This window comes from Hibiscus syriacus, unplaced genomic scaffold, assembly GCF_006381635.1.
Source record: "Hibiscus syriacus cultivar Baekdansim isolate YM2019G1 unplaced genomic scaffold, ASM638163v2 tig00111621_pilon, whole genome shotgun sequence".
NCBI classification, from domain to species: domain Eukaryota; kingdom Viridiplantae; phylum Streptophyta; class Magnoliopsida; order Malvales; family Malvaceae; genus Hibiscus; species Hibiscus syriacus.
In genome coordinates this window covers 2,733,129-2,750,803 of record NW_024063138.1, presented here as the reverse complement: position 1 = coordinate 2,750,803, position 17,675 = coordinate 2,733,129, and the positions used below count along the sequence as shown (strand labels likewise).

Here is a 17,675-nt window from a genome sequence, read left to right as displayed (position 1 = left end):
GTTCCCAAGCTGCTCTGTTCTGAAGGAACTGTAGATTGAGCATTGTGACTAACATTTCTCAGAGGTAGGGGGAAAAAACTCAAAATGATGAGCTTCATGCGATTAAAAATAACCATATAAAGTAAAATCAATAATTTCAGAGAGAGAAAGAAAAACTAACTAGAGATTGGGGTTGAACCTTGTGTCTCTGTTTTCGATTCTTACGGCTTAAAAACAACCCATTGCAAGAATCCCTCTTTGATCGATTCTTTAATTAAAAAAACTCTTACTTTTTTTTATGTTCTTGAGGCTTTCTTTGTAAACAAAGACAAGTTTCTCTTTGGTGTTAATAGTGGGTTTTCATGGTTTTGGAACACAGACGAGAAGAGGGAAGAAGAAGCACGTTGGACAAAACAAAAGAATCAACGGTTTTAAGTTTTGGGAACTTTTTTTTTTGTTTTTTTAACTTCTGAGGGAGGGAAACAAGATTATGGATTGTAGATTGTTTTGCAACATTGGTTTTGTTCTTATTTTTCTTAAATTTTAGGGTAAAGAACATAAATGGTCCCTGATTTTAGGGTGTTACGTTTTTAATCTCCCGACTATTAAAAGTTACTTTGTTTTGTTGAGTCCCCGATTATTAAAAGTTACAGAATGATCACTCGATTATTCATTTGTTCTAAACTTATCTCTTTTTTTCTTCTTAAAAATTGATGATTGTCTGAGCTGGACATTAACTTGCTGACTTAGATATGATAAACTCATTCTTTAATGATGTCTATTGACACCATCATTGCTTTCAAGCACTGACTTAATAATATAAAGTAAACGAAGAGTCGATCCACAAAATATACAACTCAAACGATTCTAAGATCAGATTTTATGATATTATAGTCAACAAGTTAATGTCCAGCTCAAACTATCTACATTTAAAAAAAAACGAGTTTGGAACATATGAATAACCAGATGATAATTTTATGATATTATAAAATTTTCATTGATTGTAAAAACGTAATATATTACTTTTCTTGTAAAAAAATAGCCCTTAATATTGTAATATTATCCAATGAAATCCCAATTTAACCTAAAAATCCCAGTTTTACTATTAAAATCTCTAAAATATGAAAATTGAAGATTAAATTTATTATTATGTCAATTTTATTAACTGTCACATTATATATTATGTTTTTACGGAAAAGTTAACTTATTATTTTTTAAAATTATATATTAATTTATAATTTTTTTATAATTGATGGACTCGATAAAAGAAACTCTCTATAATAAGAGGATTATTTTGTTGTATATTTTACCCTGATAATAAAGCTATCATGACCATTAATATCTATCCATGTTGGTGAGTTCGACATTTTCAACAAAATTTTCCAGATAAGGCATTTGAAAAAAAATTCTTAAGATAATGCACTCCACCAAAAGCTATTTTAAGAAATGGGATGAATGCTACCGTAATAATCAAAACTGCACTTATGTTTTCGAAACTCTCTTACTGGTTTTAAAATCTCCATTGGTTTCGAAATCTCCTGATGTCACCCGAAGTGCAGTGTGTCTTTGGTATGTCACCTAGAGTGTCATGCGTCTTCAGTTATCCACTGTAATATTCACTTCGTTTCAGAAAATAATTCTTGGAGGTACGAATTTTATTTTTCAGCCCCATTATATGGAAAAAATTTACGAGCATTTTCTTTTCCTTTTGGCATTTATTAAGAATTATTTAACTCTTTTCAATATTATTTTTATTAAAATTAAGTATCTTTGTTTTCCCCACTTCAAGTAAAATAATTTTTTTTTGTATATTTACTAATATCTTATTTATAATTGATTAATTCAAATTATATGTTATAATGATCTAATACGAGGTAATCTGCTCAATCTAGTTTATTTCATTTATAAACTTTAAGATTTAAATTCTTAAGCTTGTTTAAAGGATCTAATGTGTTATTTTATTAGATGATTTTATTGTTGAATATCAAATAATATCTTCTGATTGTTTGCTTTTGGTATGTTACAAATTCAACTGAATGGATAACTTTTGTTTGCTATCTATTTAACTTTCAACGTAAATTATAAAATAAAGATATTTTAATGGTTAAATATTAATTTTAATCGAGAAGATGTTTTATTTTCAATCTTTTATTTTTTTTAAATTCATTAATTGATCGAGTGGTCAAAAGGATTTACGTTATTTTATCTTATATAGATTTAAATATGAACATTTATCTGACAAACATAATATTTCTCTACTTAATAAAAATAAATTAATACATGATGTCTTCTCATACATAAACATCTAGATTTCCTTAATTTTATGTTAAAAAAATTTAGAAGTCTTTTAAATCTTATCGTGAAGGAATTAATCAGATTCATTTCATAATTAATAAATAAATAGATTTCAAAGAAAAAGAAATTAGTTTATCCTCAAAAATAAACTCTGATTATTTATAAAGATGCTTGAAGAAATAGCGGAAAAGAAATTTGGGGTGAGAGAGGCTCGAACTCTCGACCTCAGGATAACTCAATAAGCTATGAGACCTACGCGCTAGCCAACTGCGCCACCACCCCATTGATAACATCGAGCTATCTATTAAATAACATCATTATATAGTATGTGCTATTTTGTATGCATCTTAGAAAGTTAAATCAAGCAAATCTAAAATGAAACTTTATGGTTACGAACTGTTTGATCATTTATAGATCACACATTGTAAATTTATGTTGATTATGTTAGATCGAGTTGCACCAGAAAGAAAAGAGTGCACGAAGTTTGATGAGAATGAAATTTACCTTACAGGCAAGAAAATCATATGCATTTTCTCGGAAAATAGAAAAAGTTCATGCAGAGCAAATAGTCAAGTAATTTGGACACTGTATAAATTCGTATCTCTGTTGAATTAAGTCTGCCCTTCAAAAATCTCCCCATCAAGTAAATTCTTATGCCTCTTACATTCTATTACGGGAATCATATGCTTTAGTGGTACATTACGGTATGAGACGTATACTGTAGATTTTTTTCTGTTACAATACTCTCAAGTTTCGTTTTTACGATATTTTGGCCCCTTCTTGTCCTAATTCGAGTTATTGTCCGCGACTAAGAAAATGGTAAATTTGTATATTATAATAAAAAATAGGGTAAGTTCTGAATTTAATTACTCATTTATTCTTTCAGTTTCACTTTTGGCTATCTAACTTTTTTTTTCTTTAAAATTATACTTAACGTTATATTTTGATTTCGTTTTGGTCATCCACCGTTAAACAATAAATAGAACTGTTGATGAGATTTTTTTTTCAATAAATATTTGATATTATCTTACGGAGACATGTCAGTATCATCGTTTACTTTTTAAGACAAATGACCAAAATAGAATCAAAAAGTAACGTTAGATATGATTTAAAAAAAGTTAGGTGAACAAAATAAAATTATGAAAATAAATGGATGACTAAATACATAGTTTACCCTAAAAATAAAAAAAATAAACAAATGTTACATAAAAAGTTATAAATTATTTTTTAAAATAATATGGGAAATTATTGGGTAATATTTGTTCATTTTTTTTTAAATTATTGACAACATACATATATCCCACAAATGCAATTATTCAATATCGGGATCTCAAAAGAAAACAATTCAATATGTTCATTATAAATTATTTTTGGTATACCTTAAAAATATAACTTTATAATTAATATTTAAATTAAATTAAATAAATAAACAATGGAAACAAGATCTAACTCTAGATTTTAAAACTTTAACTAAAATAGTATAAGATAATTTGTCCCGAAATATCTTCCCCAGAATCAGGGCTACAATGGAATTATAACTCTATCAAATCAAGGAGGAAAAAACATTTATACCATATTGCTATTCGTATTATATTTATATATGAAGAACATAGAACACAACTTTCAAGACAAAATGTGTAGAAACATGTAATGATTTACAGAAAATGGGCAGGCCGAGGAGATTTATGTTATCTGAATGGCTCCACGGGCGCTGAGTCTTCCAGAACAGCAGCAGCCTCGAAGCATTGAGCTGCTTCGTGTAGTGACGACGGAGTGTCTTCGTCTTTGTGAATAAGAGCAAGATTATACCATGCCGACGGATTCATTCTATCAACTCGGAGAGCATTCATCAACAAGCTTTTCACAACCGTGCTGGATTGGCAGCCAACTTGTTTCATCACTACGGCTGCGGATATCAAGCTTGGGGCATGATTCGGGTCCATGTCCAAAGCATTCCAGTAAGCCTTCAAAGCTTCTTTCAATAAGCCTTTTCTCTCGTAAAGTAAACCTGCAAAATCAGATGTTTTATTCAACAAGGTAACTGACCTGTAACTCTTCTCGGAAGAAGCTTTTTACCTTGATTGAAAATCGGAAAAACATAAAAATGGATTGTTGTATCAAATGAGAATATTGCCGATACATCAACGGCATTGCCCGTTGGAGGCATTTATTAAAGGACAATATGGATATAAGAATTAAAATATAAAGACAATAGCATAAACCCAGGGAAGAATGAACTTACCAGTGGCATGAATTCTAACAGCAGAGTAGGAATTGATGGCCTTGGATTTTGAAAGGCAGATCTCAGCATCTCGAAACTGTGACAAACTTATGTATAGATAAGCTAGATCATGCCATATCTCCAGTTCAAAACTTCTCAAAGAACGATCCTGTAAACAATTACTGAAACATATAAGTCGATCAATAGATAAGATAGGATACCGGAGGTTTAAAAAAAATGATACTCAAAGAAAGAGCATTATACACTCCGATTGCAATTTGTTTTTTAATGTTTGAAGGATATAAAGAGCTTTTGTTAACGGATGTAATAACTTTCGAAGCTGGCAACCATTGTTTCCATCAGCCTCATCCAGGCTATTTAACACCCTAACATTCTAACTTATCTACCTACCTAATTCAAAAAACAGATGCATCGACTGAAGTCAACTGAGTAGGAGAACCACTTCAGATTCCTCAAAAAGATAGAAATTGAAAAATTATAGGTCAATAGGAAGAACTAAACAACAGACCTTATGAAGCCTTTTGCCAGAACCAAAGCTTTTACTCTGCACTTGAACAACAGCAAGAATATGACTATATGTCTCAATAGCGCTCTTGAACTGTCCCTGAACGATTTGTACCTTAGCTTTGGTACGCAATAATTCCCCCTGATCCCATTTGCCGGTTTGATCCAAGGCAGCATTGAGAACGGTTTCACCATCCACGAAACGTTTTTGAGCTGACAATATGCGAGCCAACAACAACCACCCCTTGATGTTAGAACCACCTTCTAGTTTTAGCAAAAACTTTGCATAATAAAGTGCAGCTTCCAACTTTCTCTGCTCAGCGTTTTCTAGACTGAGATAATAAAGAATATTAGGGTCTTTCATACTTGTAATTTTCCAAGCACTTTCCAAGGCCTGAAGGGCCTTGGACTGTCTGGAAACCCTCTCAGAATCAGATAAGGCTGATTTTGAATGTGTCGCTTGAGCCACACCCAATAAAAGGTTACAAGCACCTTCCAACTCACTGCATTCGTCATCCAGACTTTCAAGAGCCCTACGAGCAAAATCAATCCCTTCTTCTGCAAGATTAGATTTCTCTCCGCAAATTGTTGATGCCATTAACAATGCAGGAACACAATGTGGATCCTCACTACTATGCAACAACTTCCGTAGTAGATTCAATGCAATCGAATCCTCACCTGCACCGTAATAACAGAGAGCTAGAAGTTCATATCTTTCTTTGCGATTAATAACCCCTGGAAGCAGTTCTTCTAATTGGTTAGCCAGAGCTCTCAGACCCCCACACATAGAGAGAGCAAATGACAGATGATCCAGAATTGACGGATCCCACTCGATTCTTTTCAAAGAAACTTTTCTTAATAGTATCAATAATAGGAGTACAGCTTCTTCTATGTTATTCCTAGGGACAAATGAACTGTCCATTTGGCTGCGGAGGTTTGGGGCGCTTGCTTCACCTCCACAATACAGAAGAAAAATGGCAAACTGTTTTTGAATCCTCGCAGTAGTTTCAGCATCAAGATTCCACTGATGGAAGAGAGCCCGCCGGTAGGACAAGATTGCTTCATGTGGGGAATCACCAAATTTCCATAATTCTGGAAGCAGCTCGACTGCCTTCATTAGAGTTTCCTGCAATTTACAGTCAGAACCGAAGTTTTCAGGCAAGCCTTCTGGTAAAGAAGATTCAACAATGTCCAGAATGATTGTGCAACTTTGAGCAGCTTCTGCAAGAATGATCGCAATATACATTAGTCACGCAGAGATGATTGAATTGGCATTTGCCAGAGAAATAGTATCATGAAAATGAGAAACAGTAAGGGCATCTGATAACAATGAGTTCCAAGAAATCAAACTTGACAAGCCAAATCCAAATAGCAAAGAAGCTAGTGCGTAAATATAATGTGTGTGCATATACATAAATAGAGAGAGAGAAGCTAGAATACCATAGCAGATTTTAGGTAAAAAGTTGTTGAATGCTTCGAATTTACAAAGACTCAGATCATGATAATAGAAATAAGGCTGTTAAAATTTTAAGCACCGCAGGCATTTAATGACAATAAATACATATATACTCATTATAAGGCTAATATCTATCAATTACTGACAAATTAACTATTGACAGACTATTTTACCAATTACAAATGAAAGCGTAATATTTAGAAAATAGCAAGAGGCAGGATAAAGGGGAAAAAACAATACATCTTATCGGAAACTACTAGCTTTTGATTCTTGAAATTCCGTCATTATTAGCAACACAATTAAAGCATTCTCTTATAAATGATAAAAAACCAGGCCCGCTTATTCATAATAGTAGGAATAAGCTATGTTGCTCGGACACTTCATTTTTCATTAAGTGCCCGTGCATGATATCATGTCCAACACTTGGATATGGGGAGTCGGGGACATGACTTCCAAGGATCCTCCAAATATAAAGAAAAAGTGAAAAACTTAGAAAAATCTAGCCATACCCGTGTCCAACACTTGGGGAATAAGTTGGAGTATTAAAAAAGTCCAGTCAACAACAGCATTCAAGCGTAGCTTTCATCATCCATAAAATAAATGAGTTAATACGAGATGAATGTACTACTACATAAAACATTACCTCTAAACCTCTGGAGATGCTGCAATGATTTTGCTTTTAGAAAGATTGCTTCTAGTAGTAAACTAACAGCATGTATAGACATTGACGGAGAAGCATCGTCATTAGAACGTCTCTTACGTCGATCAACTCTTTTAGCAAGGGTGAGTTTCATTTTGGGAGTTATTCCTGCAATATCTATTCCTTCAAAAACATGTAGTGCAGCTTCTATATTTCCTTTCTGATATTCGATTCTTCCTAGCAATGCTCTAGCTTCCTGCAAATTGCATATACCTCAGCCAGAAAGAAAGCAAATAAAAATTATCAAAGAAATACTGCAAATTTGCAAATAAGTTCCATACAACAGATAAATTGTGGGGAAAGGCACTAGGAGAAATAAAAGACATCACAAATAACTGCAAATTTCATACGCATATAGACAAGAGCAAGGATAAGTGAGCAGCCACAAGTGAAAGGTACCATAAAAAGTAACAAGAATGACCTGTTAATGCAAGAAGCAACACTATGGCTTTGACACGATTTGCCTAAAAGAAGAAATGACCTAATTAAATAAGTGCTAAACCATAGCAGAGTATGCAATAGCATCTCTATATTGATATATTTTTACCGAACTTGATTCATTCAGGATCAGAAGCTATGAGCAAAGCAAATTAACCAGATGGCATACAACTATACTTGAAATCTGTTTAAATTCCTAAAAGTGCACTTAATTACTAGTGCAGGTAAAAATATATACAAACAAATGATAAGATGGCTTGAATGTTCATAAAATAGACCTGAAACCAGATCTCAGAAGTGGTGAGTTAAATTTTGATAGGCATTTCAGAAAACAATTATGCCACCGTCAATTTTCACTACAAAAATACAGACGAACTTGCAATGTTAGTCGCGAAGCAACACTATGGCTTTGACACGATTTGCCTAAAAGAAGAAATGACCTAATTAAATAAGTGCTAAACCATAGCAGAGTATGCAATAGCATCTCTATATTGATATATTTTTACCGAACTTGATTCATTCAGGATCAGAAGCTATGAGCAAAGCAAATTAACCAGATGGCATACAACTATACTTGAAATCTGTTTAAATTCCTAAAAGTGCACTTAATTACTAGTGCAGGTAAAAATATATACAAACAAATGAGAAGATGGCTTGAATGTTCATAAAATAGACCTGAAACCAGATCTCAGAAGTGGTGAGTTAAATTTTGATAGACATTCCAGAAAACAATTATGCCACCGTCAATTTTCACTACAAAAATACAGACGAACTTGCAACGTTAGTCGCGAATATAACCACTCCAGATCAGGGATTTAAATAGAGGCCGTTGTATAGCAGTAATGGTGCCGTCCAAAACTGTTATTGCGCGACCGTGATACCCACAATGACCGCAATAGCATATGCTACGTCCGCAATTGCGATAAACGCAACCAAAATCCCTGCTCCAGATATCAACTTGAGAGCTGAAAATAATGAAGCATACCTCATAATTAAGTGAACTACTTTCACGCAGAGACAATTCAGCTTCTTCTATATTCCTCGTATCTGGCTTTTTCTCAGCAGCATCAACTTTAGAAGAAAAAACAGTGAGTGAATAATCATTAGCAGCAAGGGATTCTGATGAAGGTATCATTTTTTCAACTTCTCTTAATTGCTCTCCGATGCATTAATTCTTAATTATCTGCCCCAAATCCCTCTTAAGTCCAGCTCTTCTCGGCTGCTTAATCCTTATTTTACTCTTTATACTGTTTCACCACTCTCCAAAGTCTTCAAGATACAAGAACAACGGTATCTTTATCAGAATTATAATAGTAGATCCAAAGGATACATAAATCATAATTAGTATATACACAATATGACGATTAATACAATTATACTCATACGTACACAGTAAAGTTCAAGCTTTTCCAGTAAAACAGATTACAAGAACAAAAATTTAATGCTTCCAAGGTATCTAAATACTAAGAGTGAAATCAAATTCCAAAAGCAAGATATATAAAATAATGAATTAAGATATCATAATTTCATTACCTTTGTGCTATAAAACAAGCTTAAAACCGAAAACCCCACAGTTGAAAAAAAAACTATTGATCAACACCAAAAACCCACCAAAATTTCACCAACCCCACTTCAAAAGTCCTCACCAAATATCTAATGAAAACTCCTAAATCGTAAACTAGAATGAAAAAGAAGAATTAAATTTACCAAAAAAGAAAGTCTTTCTCAATCCAGGTAATTAAAAAATACAAAAACTCCACAGATGACAGTGAAAGCAAGAGGAAAAGATAGCTCTCACCTTTGGTTTTTCCAAACAGCAGAAAAGTAAAGAGAGCACATGATATCAACAACACCACCAATCTGGGATATCCACTTCGAATCCAAATAAGCACCTCCTTTAATAAAAAAGATCACGGATTTTAAAAAAATAAAACTAATAAATCAAGTAAGAATCCGAAGCCGTGCCATCAAGAATCTTTTATTTCCTTTATTTTTTTGGTTTAAAAGAGAAAAAAAAAAGTAAAAAATAACAAACTCAGGGACGTGAATTGGATCGTGGGAGAGAAGATTTGGAGATTATAAAACAAAACAATATGTAATAAAAAAAGGAAATAAATGATGTTGAATAAAAGGAAATAAATACGGTAGGTTAAATATGGTCAGAAAATAGGGTTTGTGGGTCCAACAATACAGGATTTTTTAAACGACGACTGCTTACCCCAATTATGCGCCACGTGAGACGCTTTTCATTGTTTTGAATCTTGAGTATGTATTATTTCATTCGATTTTATAAAAATATAAATTAATTATAAAGATAATATATATTTATAATTTTATTTAATTATTAATAACATATGTTTTATTCATTTAAAGGAAAACAACACACATTTTACAATCACGTCAATTTAAACTTAAGACTTCAATAAAATAATATTTCTTTTAATCATTTGAACCATTTAATGAATTTATAATTTGATTCAATTTAAATATTATAAAAATATATATATCTTATAATAGATATAATCAAATTTTGAGTCGATATTCAAATCATTACCTGACAAAGTATATATTACAAGGTTTTGTCTCGCGTCTCCCATCAAGAGATTGGTGTCCTAGTTTTAATTTCTTTCACAGAAAAGTTACATATTATTTATATCTTGTACCACTTCATTTGGTATGTTGCATCGATATACATACATGTGTGTATAATTGTATATTTTATAAATGAAATAAAACAAACTATAATTGGTGCATTTTCCAATAAGAAAAAAAATTGAAATATCAAATTCAGTTAATGGATTAAATACATTTACAAATAATATACAAATATCTAATCCCATTAGATCTCTTGTAGGACTCTGTCCCTAACCAAGCCTCAACTACTACTCAGATTTTTCTTTTCGACACCATTGCCAACCATTAATCGGGCTCTATTGCAAACCAATACAAAATTAGGGATGGGTATTGGTCGGGTTGGATTTTTGGATTCTATTCGAATATTATAAATTCTTCATCTGATTTGAACTCGGCATGAAAAATATACACCTTCACCTAATCCGAATCCGATCTGATTTTTTGAGATAAAATCTGAATTTGGCTCGATCGAAAATAATAAATTTATTAAAAATATTATTTTTATTCAATAAAAACAAGGATATAATGAAAGAAAATAACATATAGAGGGCTATTATTATAATTTTTCCTAAATATATAAGGTAAAATTATATTTTTTTCATATAAAGTTGAGTATTTTTCATTATAAAATCGAATCTAATCCGACTCGAACATAACTTTAAAAAAATTTAATACGATCCGAACTTGATTTTTTTTAAAAAAAAAAATTGACAATTGAGTCCTAACCAAAACCCACCATCATTGAATCACCAACATCATTAAGATTTTTAAGAGCACTTTCTACTTTTATCTCCCCCCAACAACTAAACTATTAATTCACCACGGTTGATACAGATACCAATAACTATTATAATATCCCAAACTCGAACTTCATCGGCACCCCTAAATTCAGGAACAAAGGCAATATTCTAATTTGGAAGAGATAAAATATAGCTTTTTTAAAATAAAAAATCATTTATAATTATCTCATAAATGTTTTAAATTTTATATATAAATTAAATCATAAATCTAATCCGATATAAAAAGTTGTAAAACAAGAAAAGAATCAAGCATAAATGAAAACTTACTAAATTAGATATTATTTTTTTGTTAAATATATTTCGTCTTGAATTTAATGGAAATTAAAAGCTAAATAATCATTTTATGATAAATTGATATTAGCAATAACCATACTTTAACTTTTCAAACATATGTGGTGAAAATGAAAACCCACTAAACTATTAGTGACTTTACCTATGAATAAAAGATTCTTTTTTGTTTTCCGTTCCTTTTCTGAAATATCTCAAAGTAAAGGGGCCAGATTGTAAATAAACCAACCAAAGGAAGAAAATGAAAAGTCTTAGGGTGGCGACTGGCCAGGCTCACTTGTCCTCCTGCGACCCGGCTTCTTTTTCCCATCCCCGGCAAAAATCTTTCCCTTATTTCTCATTGATTTTTCTAGGTTTTGCTGCGATCTCCCTCTTTTATTCAAAATGAGAGGATTAGTGAACAACCTCGTCTCCCGTTCTCTCTTCTTCGCCGGCCAGTGGCAGCAACAGCAGCTCCGCCGTCTCAACATCCATGAATATCAGGTTTATTTACTTATCGCTCCTTTCCTTTATGTATTTGATTCATTGCATTCATTGTGTTTATTATTTCTGAGAAAATGTTAATCGGAAATTGCGGTTTCCAAAATAGATCTTAGATTAGTTATGATCTAAACTCTAAAGCTTATACTGGTTTTCATACTTACGAAATGGAATTTATGTGCGAATTCTTTTTTATGGAAATTGAGATTCGAGTTTACTGCCTTTTAGTGGGTTTTATGGATCTGTGTCTTTCTGGAAAATATAAAATTTCATGCAAGCGTCTTGCTTATAGACGTGATTTTGGTAATCTGAAAATTAGGGGGCTGAGTTGATGAGCAAATACGGGATTAACGTGCCAAAAGGAGTTGCTGCTTCTTCTCTTGACGAAGTTAAAGAAACTATCAGGACAACATTCCCCAATAAGAATGAGGTAAATTATTAAATTTATGCGCTGAAGTTGTTTGTTGTTTAATATCATGCTTGTTGATTTTGATAAGAACAGTGGAATTATTAGCCTGTGTTTTTCACGGAGGTTTAATTTTAAGAAATTATTTTATAACAATTTGAAATAAAATGACTGTATAAAAAAGTATTGTTAACTTGGATTATGGTGCAGGTGGTGATTAAAAGTCAAATTTTGGCAGGTGGAAGAGGCTTGGGAACTTTCCTGAACGGTTTTAAGGGTGGAGTTCACATCGTCAAGGCTGACCAGGTTGAAGAAACAGCAGGTAATTTAAAGTATTTTTTTCCTATCATCTTGTAAAGCACTCTATTGCACAGTAAATACATTTATTATGAGTTTTCTTCTCGAGTTTTTAATTTATCTTTGCTGAAGATGATATTTTAAGTTATACATGTTTTTTTACTACTTGTTCATTTATTGTTAACATTCTCTTATTCATTACGAAGCTTGTGTGCTATTTAGCATGTAGTGATTTTGCTTTTACATTTATGATTTATCCTCACCCAAGCGAAGTCATTTCTTTAGTTTTTCTATAATAATTATTTTTGTTGCATGCAGGGAAGATGCTTGGGCAGATACTTGTTACCAAACAAACTGGACCCCAAGGCAAAGTTGTTAGCAAGGTTAGCCACCTGTAATTTTTTTAATGTGAAACTTGCATTTTAATTGCAGTCAGTCTCAGTTATGTTATGCTATGGGGATTGGAATAGTGTATCTAGTAATTGCTTGAATCATTATTAACTCCATTTTCTTTTTACAGGTTTACCTGTGTGAAAAGTTGTCACTTGTGAATGAGATGTACTTTGCTATCACTCTGGATCGTAATACTGCTGGTCCAGTATGTTCCCAAAATGAATCTGTCATCTTTGTACCTGCTGGAAGCAATATTCTTTGTTCCCACTTAACTGATTTTGTATGAAGTCAAATGTGCTTATTTGCACTATTGTATATTTTGTTTCTCAGCTTATAATTGCCTGTAGCAAGGGAGGAACCAGCATTGAAGACCTGGCAGAGAAATATCCTGACATGATTATTAAGGTTAATATAATCGTTTTATGATGTTTTGGCATTACCAACAAGGTAATCTCTCCATCCAAAGTGATCATGGCTATGCAACTGACTCATCAGTTATTTCTGATAGGTACCTATTGATGTTTTCAAAGGAATTACGGATGAAGATGCTGCCAAGGTTGTGGATGGTTTGGCTCCAAAGGTTGCTGATAGAAATGATTCTTTTGAACAAGTGAAGAAGCTATATAAGCTTTTCTGTGAATCTGATTGCACATTGTTGGAAGTGAGTTTGGTTTTCTTTCTTTGTTTGGCTACATTTTATTCTGACTATCTCATTTGTTACCAGTCATTTTATATGGATTTCTGTCTATATTAGGTTCATCTTTGTATGAATTGTTTATTGTTCTCAACAGATCAATCCTCTCGCTGAGACTTCTAGCAACCAATTAGTAGCTGCTGATGCAAAATTAAATTTTGATGATAATGCAGCATTTCGTCAAAAGCAGATATTTTCTCTTCGTGATCCATCACAGGAGGATCCCCGAGAAGTATGCAATGTCTTCTTTTCTCTTTTATCATGTTTATCAAATGGTTATTCTTGGCTGTTATGCAGAAACAGTATCAGCAGTTGCATGATTATCCAATGTTTGTACATATGACCCTGATTCTGCATTTTTACTTATTACAGGTTGCAGCTGCCAAAGCTGATCTGAATTATATTGGCTTAGATGGAGAAATTGGTTGCATGGTGAATGGTGCAGGGTTAGCAATGGCTACAATGGATATAATTAAGTTGCATGGGGGAACTCCTGCTAATTTTCTCGATGTAGGTGGAAATGCTTCTGAAGGCCAGGTAATGATTCTTTACTTTTAATTATATACTTTGACGGTTTATTTGTGTAATATGTTTTTTGTTCAATAAGTCTGCTTACTTTCTGGGTCTGGTAGATTGACATTTCATTAATCTTACGAATGTTTATGAGCTATGCTACTCTGACTTGAGGTGAATGTAGCATGTGTCCAATGAGATCATGTTCAACATTTTTTAACAAATGGTTTTTCTTCGTATTTGGAGTTTAGAACCTCCTGGATCATACCCTCATCCAATCATATGTTTCAGACATGTGGAAAATGAAAAGTCACTGGGTATGGCTGTGTGGATGATATTTCTGGGCATGACCGTATGTTGTTTCTGCTGCTGTTTTTGCTTTTCTGGCATCACTGGTCATCTTATATTTATGGAAATTTTGGTTTCAGACAGTTGATGTACCTTTATGCCACAATAACTGTAGAGTACTTATCCAAAAAAAATAACTGTAGAGTATTTGTTCATTTACTTGTCCAAAAAGGTTGAATATGTTTTTGCTTTTAATTGTTAAATAATGTGGAGCAGGTGGTTGAGGCGTTTAAGATTTTGACTTCTGATGAGAAAGTGAAAGCAATTTTGGTGAACATATTTGGAGGAATAATGAAATGTGATGTGATTGCAAGTGGGATCGTCAATGCTGCGAAAAATGTGAGAGTTGCATAAAATTTGACGTTTTCGATGTCTACAATCCTTTTAGAAAAGACATTGACATTTTTTTGGGTATGTGTAATAGGTTGCCCTAAAAGTTCCCGTGGTGGTCCGTCTTGAAGGTACCAATGTTGAGCAAGGGAAGAGAATTTTGAAGGTAAATTGGAAATTAGGTGTATTTAAATTTCTTACTATATCTTGATAATTATTAATGTCATTTTGGTTTCCTTGTTGATTGTCAATGGTGCTGCAGGAAAGTGGAATGACACTCATAACGGCAGAGGATTTGGATGATGCTGCCGAAAAAGCAGTTAAAGCAGCGAGCAAATAAGGAACTTTAAGATGTGTTTCTTGCCGTTGCTTCTCATCGTCTTTCAGAACATTAATGAGCTTTTACAATTTAAGCCCATTGAATCTTGTTAATGATAAACCACAGAAAATTGGTCGTGGTTCATATATTTGCGATATTTTGCTTATTGATAGTCAAGCTAACAATTCAAAGTCTGAAATAAAGCCCGTTTTCTTCGTGATATTACATGTCTTCTACATCCGCTCCTCGGTCATCGGCCACCCTTTTCTTCAATTTTAAGTTGATTTCATGTGTTGGCAAAATTGATCGAAATTAAGATAAACCTATTGTATGGTATCATGGCTCCGAAATCACGTTATGTTTCGGTTAGTCTATTTGAGACTATGAGGGGGGAATGATGATGTCTGAATTCAGGCTACAAGAGGTGGAATATATATTGCAATTTCTTATTGGCGGAATGTCCTTTTCTGTTTAACCATTTTATTTTTTTATTTTTTATTTTTTGTCTTCAAACTTCAATTTTTTGTATTGATTTGATCAAATATTAAAAAACTAAAAAAATAGTAATTATAATTTAATAAAAAACTGAGTTTATTTAGTAAAATTATGTAAATTTTACAAATAAAATATTTATTGTTTAATCAAAGTTAAGTTAAACTTTTTTTTCACTAATTAAGGACTTTATTTTTTTAAGAAAAATACAAAGCCTGTTGTAAGCGGATGGTTTTCACGCTAGTGAACTAGTAGATTTTGTCACCACTAATTGCGCTTTGCAAACCAATGGCTTTTTTACTCCAAGAACAACTTCGACAAAATATTTAGGAAATTAGCATTATATCTCAATTAATTATAAAACGATGTTCATTTGTTTAGCGGGCGTTTTACACATGGTAACTTATTTAAAATGTTAAAATTTTTTTTTTGTTTTTCTGATTAATTATTTATACAAAGCTTTATTTAATGATACTTTTTAAATAATAACTTATTTAATTAATTATTCATATAAAAAATCACTTAATTTTTCCTATTACAATTAGAGATATTAATTTAAAAGTTAAGGTAAAGATAAAATGCTTATATCACAAATAAATATTTAAAATTGTCGCGGTCGTCTTTCGGGTGGGCCCGAAATTGAATTTCGACTTGAAATAATGGGTTAGAGTCGCCACCGATCGTTTTAAAGAAATATTTAGGTTGATCGGACACCATCTTACCTGATCTGCGTTTTATCAGAAATGTGTCGGGTTCAGGAGCCGGTTACAGTCAATGAAGGATTAGCACCCTTGTACTGCCCTTTCGGTACCAATTAATTTATCGGTTGTCTTAATTGCAAAAATTAAAATTTAAATATTCGATTCGAGTTACTTACCTTTGATTGGTTGAAATCCCTCTAAAAAGTTGAAAATGTTAGATAAAAATAAAAAAAAATATAAAAATATAATAATAATAATAATAATAAAATAAATAAATAAATCAAGGGAAAAATAAAATAAATTTAAAAAAATAGAAAAATATTAAATAAATCAAAGGGAATAAATAAATAAAATAAAAATAAATAAATAAATAAATAAAATGTTAAATTATAAAAGTAATGAAGAAAATAAGAAATAAAAAAACATAAAACAAATAATAATTTTGAATTTTTTTTAAAAATATGCTAAAATTAAAAAGGAAAAAATGAATAACTAAAAATTTAAAGGACCAAATTGAAATAAATTGAAATTGATGGACTAAATTGGTACTAAAAATGAGCTGCAATAGAAAAATAACTAGTTAGGGGGTTAATTTGCAAAATATAAAAAATATAAACATGGATCAAATTGAATAAATTGAAAATTCAGAGATAAAATTGAAATAGGTGACCAAAATGAGTTAAACTTCAAAAGTACAGGTACTACGAAAATAATTTAAAAATATTCTAATTACAACCTAGTCCGTTTGCTATAAATAGCAAAAAATCGATAAAAATCATTTTACCCTATTTCTAAAAAAACAAGCCATTTCTCTCCCAAAAGCTCTCAACATCTCTTTCTCCAGCCTGTAATATACCAAAATCAGGGTTAATGACTAAAATATAATTTTTGAAACTTCGAGGTATGATTTCAAAAGATTGTAAAGTTTAGGGACTCATTTGGAAATATTTTTTGAGGGATTATTGGTAATTATTAAATGAAGTAAAGGGTCATTTGGCAAGGAAAGATTTTTTATTTTCCCTTTTTAAGGGAGTGGACCACGTGGAGATGGGGAGAAATGAAGAAAGCTCTGGAGTCTTGGTTGGTCTTCTTCTTCTCTTCCCGTGGCTTTAATGGTAAGGTGAGTGGGATTCAACTTAATTGTTTCTTTAATTCTAAGATTTCTTTTGATTCCTAGAGTGATAAGAAAGCTTAAGGGAAGTTTTAAATGGTTTAAAACTCCAAGATGAACAAGTTATGAGAAATTAAGTAAAAGGAGTTTTTAAGTGAATTATTGAAATAGAAGGAGTTAATAGATTTTGAAGTCGAATTTAACTTGTCAAGGGTCTAATTAAGAAGTTAGAAGCAATAGAATTGGACTTAGAAC

At 31.9% G+C, this 17,675-nt stretch overlaps 2 protein-coding genes and 1 non-coding gene across 4 annotated transcripts; 1 reads left to right on the top strand and 2 right to left on the bottom strand.

Annotated features, from left to right (window-relative positions):
• Positions 1-2,470: 2,470 nt before the first annotated feature.
• TRNAM-CAU lies at positions 2,471-2,556 on the bottom strand. Its single transcript is given in 2 exon segments — positions 2,471-2,506; positions 2,519-2,556. It is a non-coding gene; the product is annotated as a tRNA-Met (tRNA).
• A 1,209-nt stretch (positions 2,557-3,765) lies between these two features.
• Positions 3,766-9,666, bottom strand: LOC120166150 (protein NPGR2-like). The gene is made up of 6 exons (XM_039175510.1): positions 9,413-9,666; positions 8,600-8,883; positions 7,120-7,372; positions 5,025-6,241; positions 4,517-4,664; positions 3,766-4,282 (listed from the first exon to the last, which is right to left on the bottom strand). The coding sequence occupies exons 2-6, from the start codon at positions 8,747-8,749 to the stop codon at positions 3,963-3,965; spliced, it is 2,088 nt and encodes a 695-aa protein (XP_039031441.1). The 5' UTR covers positions 8,750-8,883; positions 9,413-9,666; the 3' UTR covers positions 3,766-3,962.
• A 2,054-nt stretch (positions 9,667-11,720) lies between these two features.
• On the top strand, positions 11,721-17,396 carry LOC120166138 (succinate--CoA ligase [ADP-forming] subunit beta, mitochondrial-like). 2 transcript variants are annotated; one of them, XM_039175496.1, is made up of 14 exons: positions 11,721-11,819; positions 12,136-12,246; positions 12,433-12,544; positions 12,838-12,902; positions 13,040-13,117; positions 13,243-13,317; positions 13,421-13,573; positions 13,704-13,838; positions 13,979-14,143; positions 14,684-14,806; positions 14,892-14,963; positions 15,060-15,156; positions 16,330-16,339; positions 17,385-17,396. In XM_039175496.1, exons 1-12 carry the CDS (start codon positions 11,721-11,723, stop codon positions 15,135-15,137), a joined length of 1,266 nt encoding a protein of 421 aa, XP_039031427.1. In that variant the 3' UTR covers positions 15,138-15,156; positions 16,330-16,339; positions 17,385-17,396. The 2 variants fall into 2 exon arrangements, with proteins under 2 accessions (XP_039031427.1, XP_039031426.1); XM_039175495.1 differs by lacking the exons at positions 16,330-16,339; positions 17,385-17,396 and having other exon boundaries at positions 15,060-15,336.
• The last annotated feature ends 279 nt before the right edge of the window (positions 17,397-17,675 follow it).

Excerpts from the sequence above, each read along its gene's own strand:
- LOC120166150 (XM_039175510.1), bottom strand. The coding sequence starts at position 8,749 with ATGATACCTTCATCAGAATCCCTTGCTGCTAATGATTATTCACTCACT. Across the intron at positions 7,373-8,599 it reads GTAGTTCACTTAATTATGAG|GAAGCTAGAGCATTGCTAGG; the intron begins GTATGCTTCATT and ends TGCAATTTGCAG. Across the intron at positions 4,283-4,516 it reads TGTTAGAATTCATGCCACTG|GTTTACTTTACGAGAGAAAA; the intron begins GTAAGTTCATTC and ends CTGATTTTGCAG.
- LOC120166138 (XM_039175496.1), top strand. The coding sequence starts at position 11,721 with ATGAGAGGATTAGTGAACAACCTCGTCTCCCGTTCTCTCTTCTTCGCC. Across the intron at positions 11,820-12,135 it reads TCAACATCCATGAATATCAG|GGGGCTGAGTTGATGAGCAA; the intron begins GTTTATTTACTT and ends TCTGAAAATTAG. Across the intron at positions 13,574-13,703 it reads CTGATTGCACATTGTTGGAA|ATCAATCCTCTCGCTGAGAC; the intron begins GTGAGTTTGGTT and ends TGTTCTCAACAG.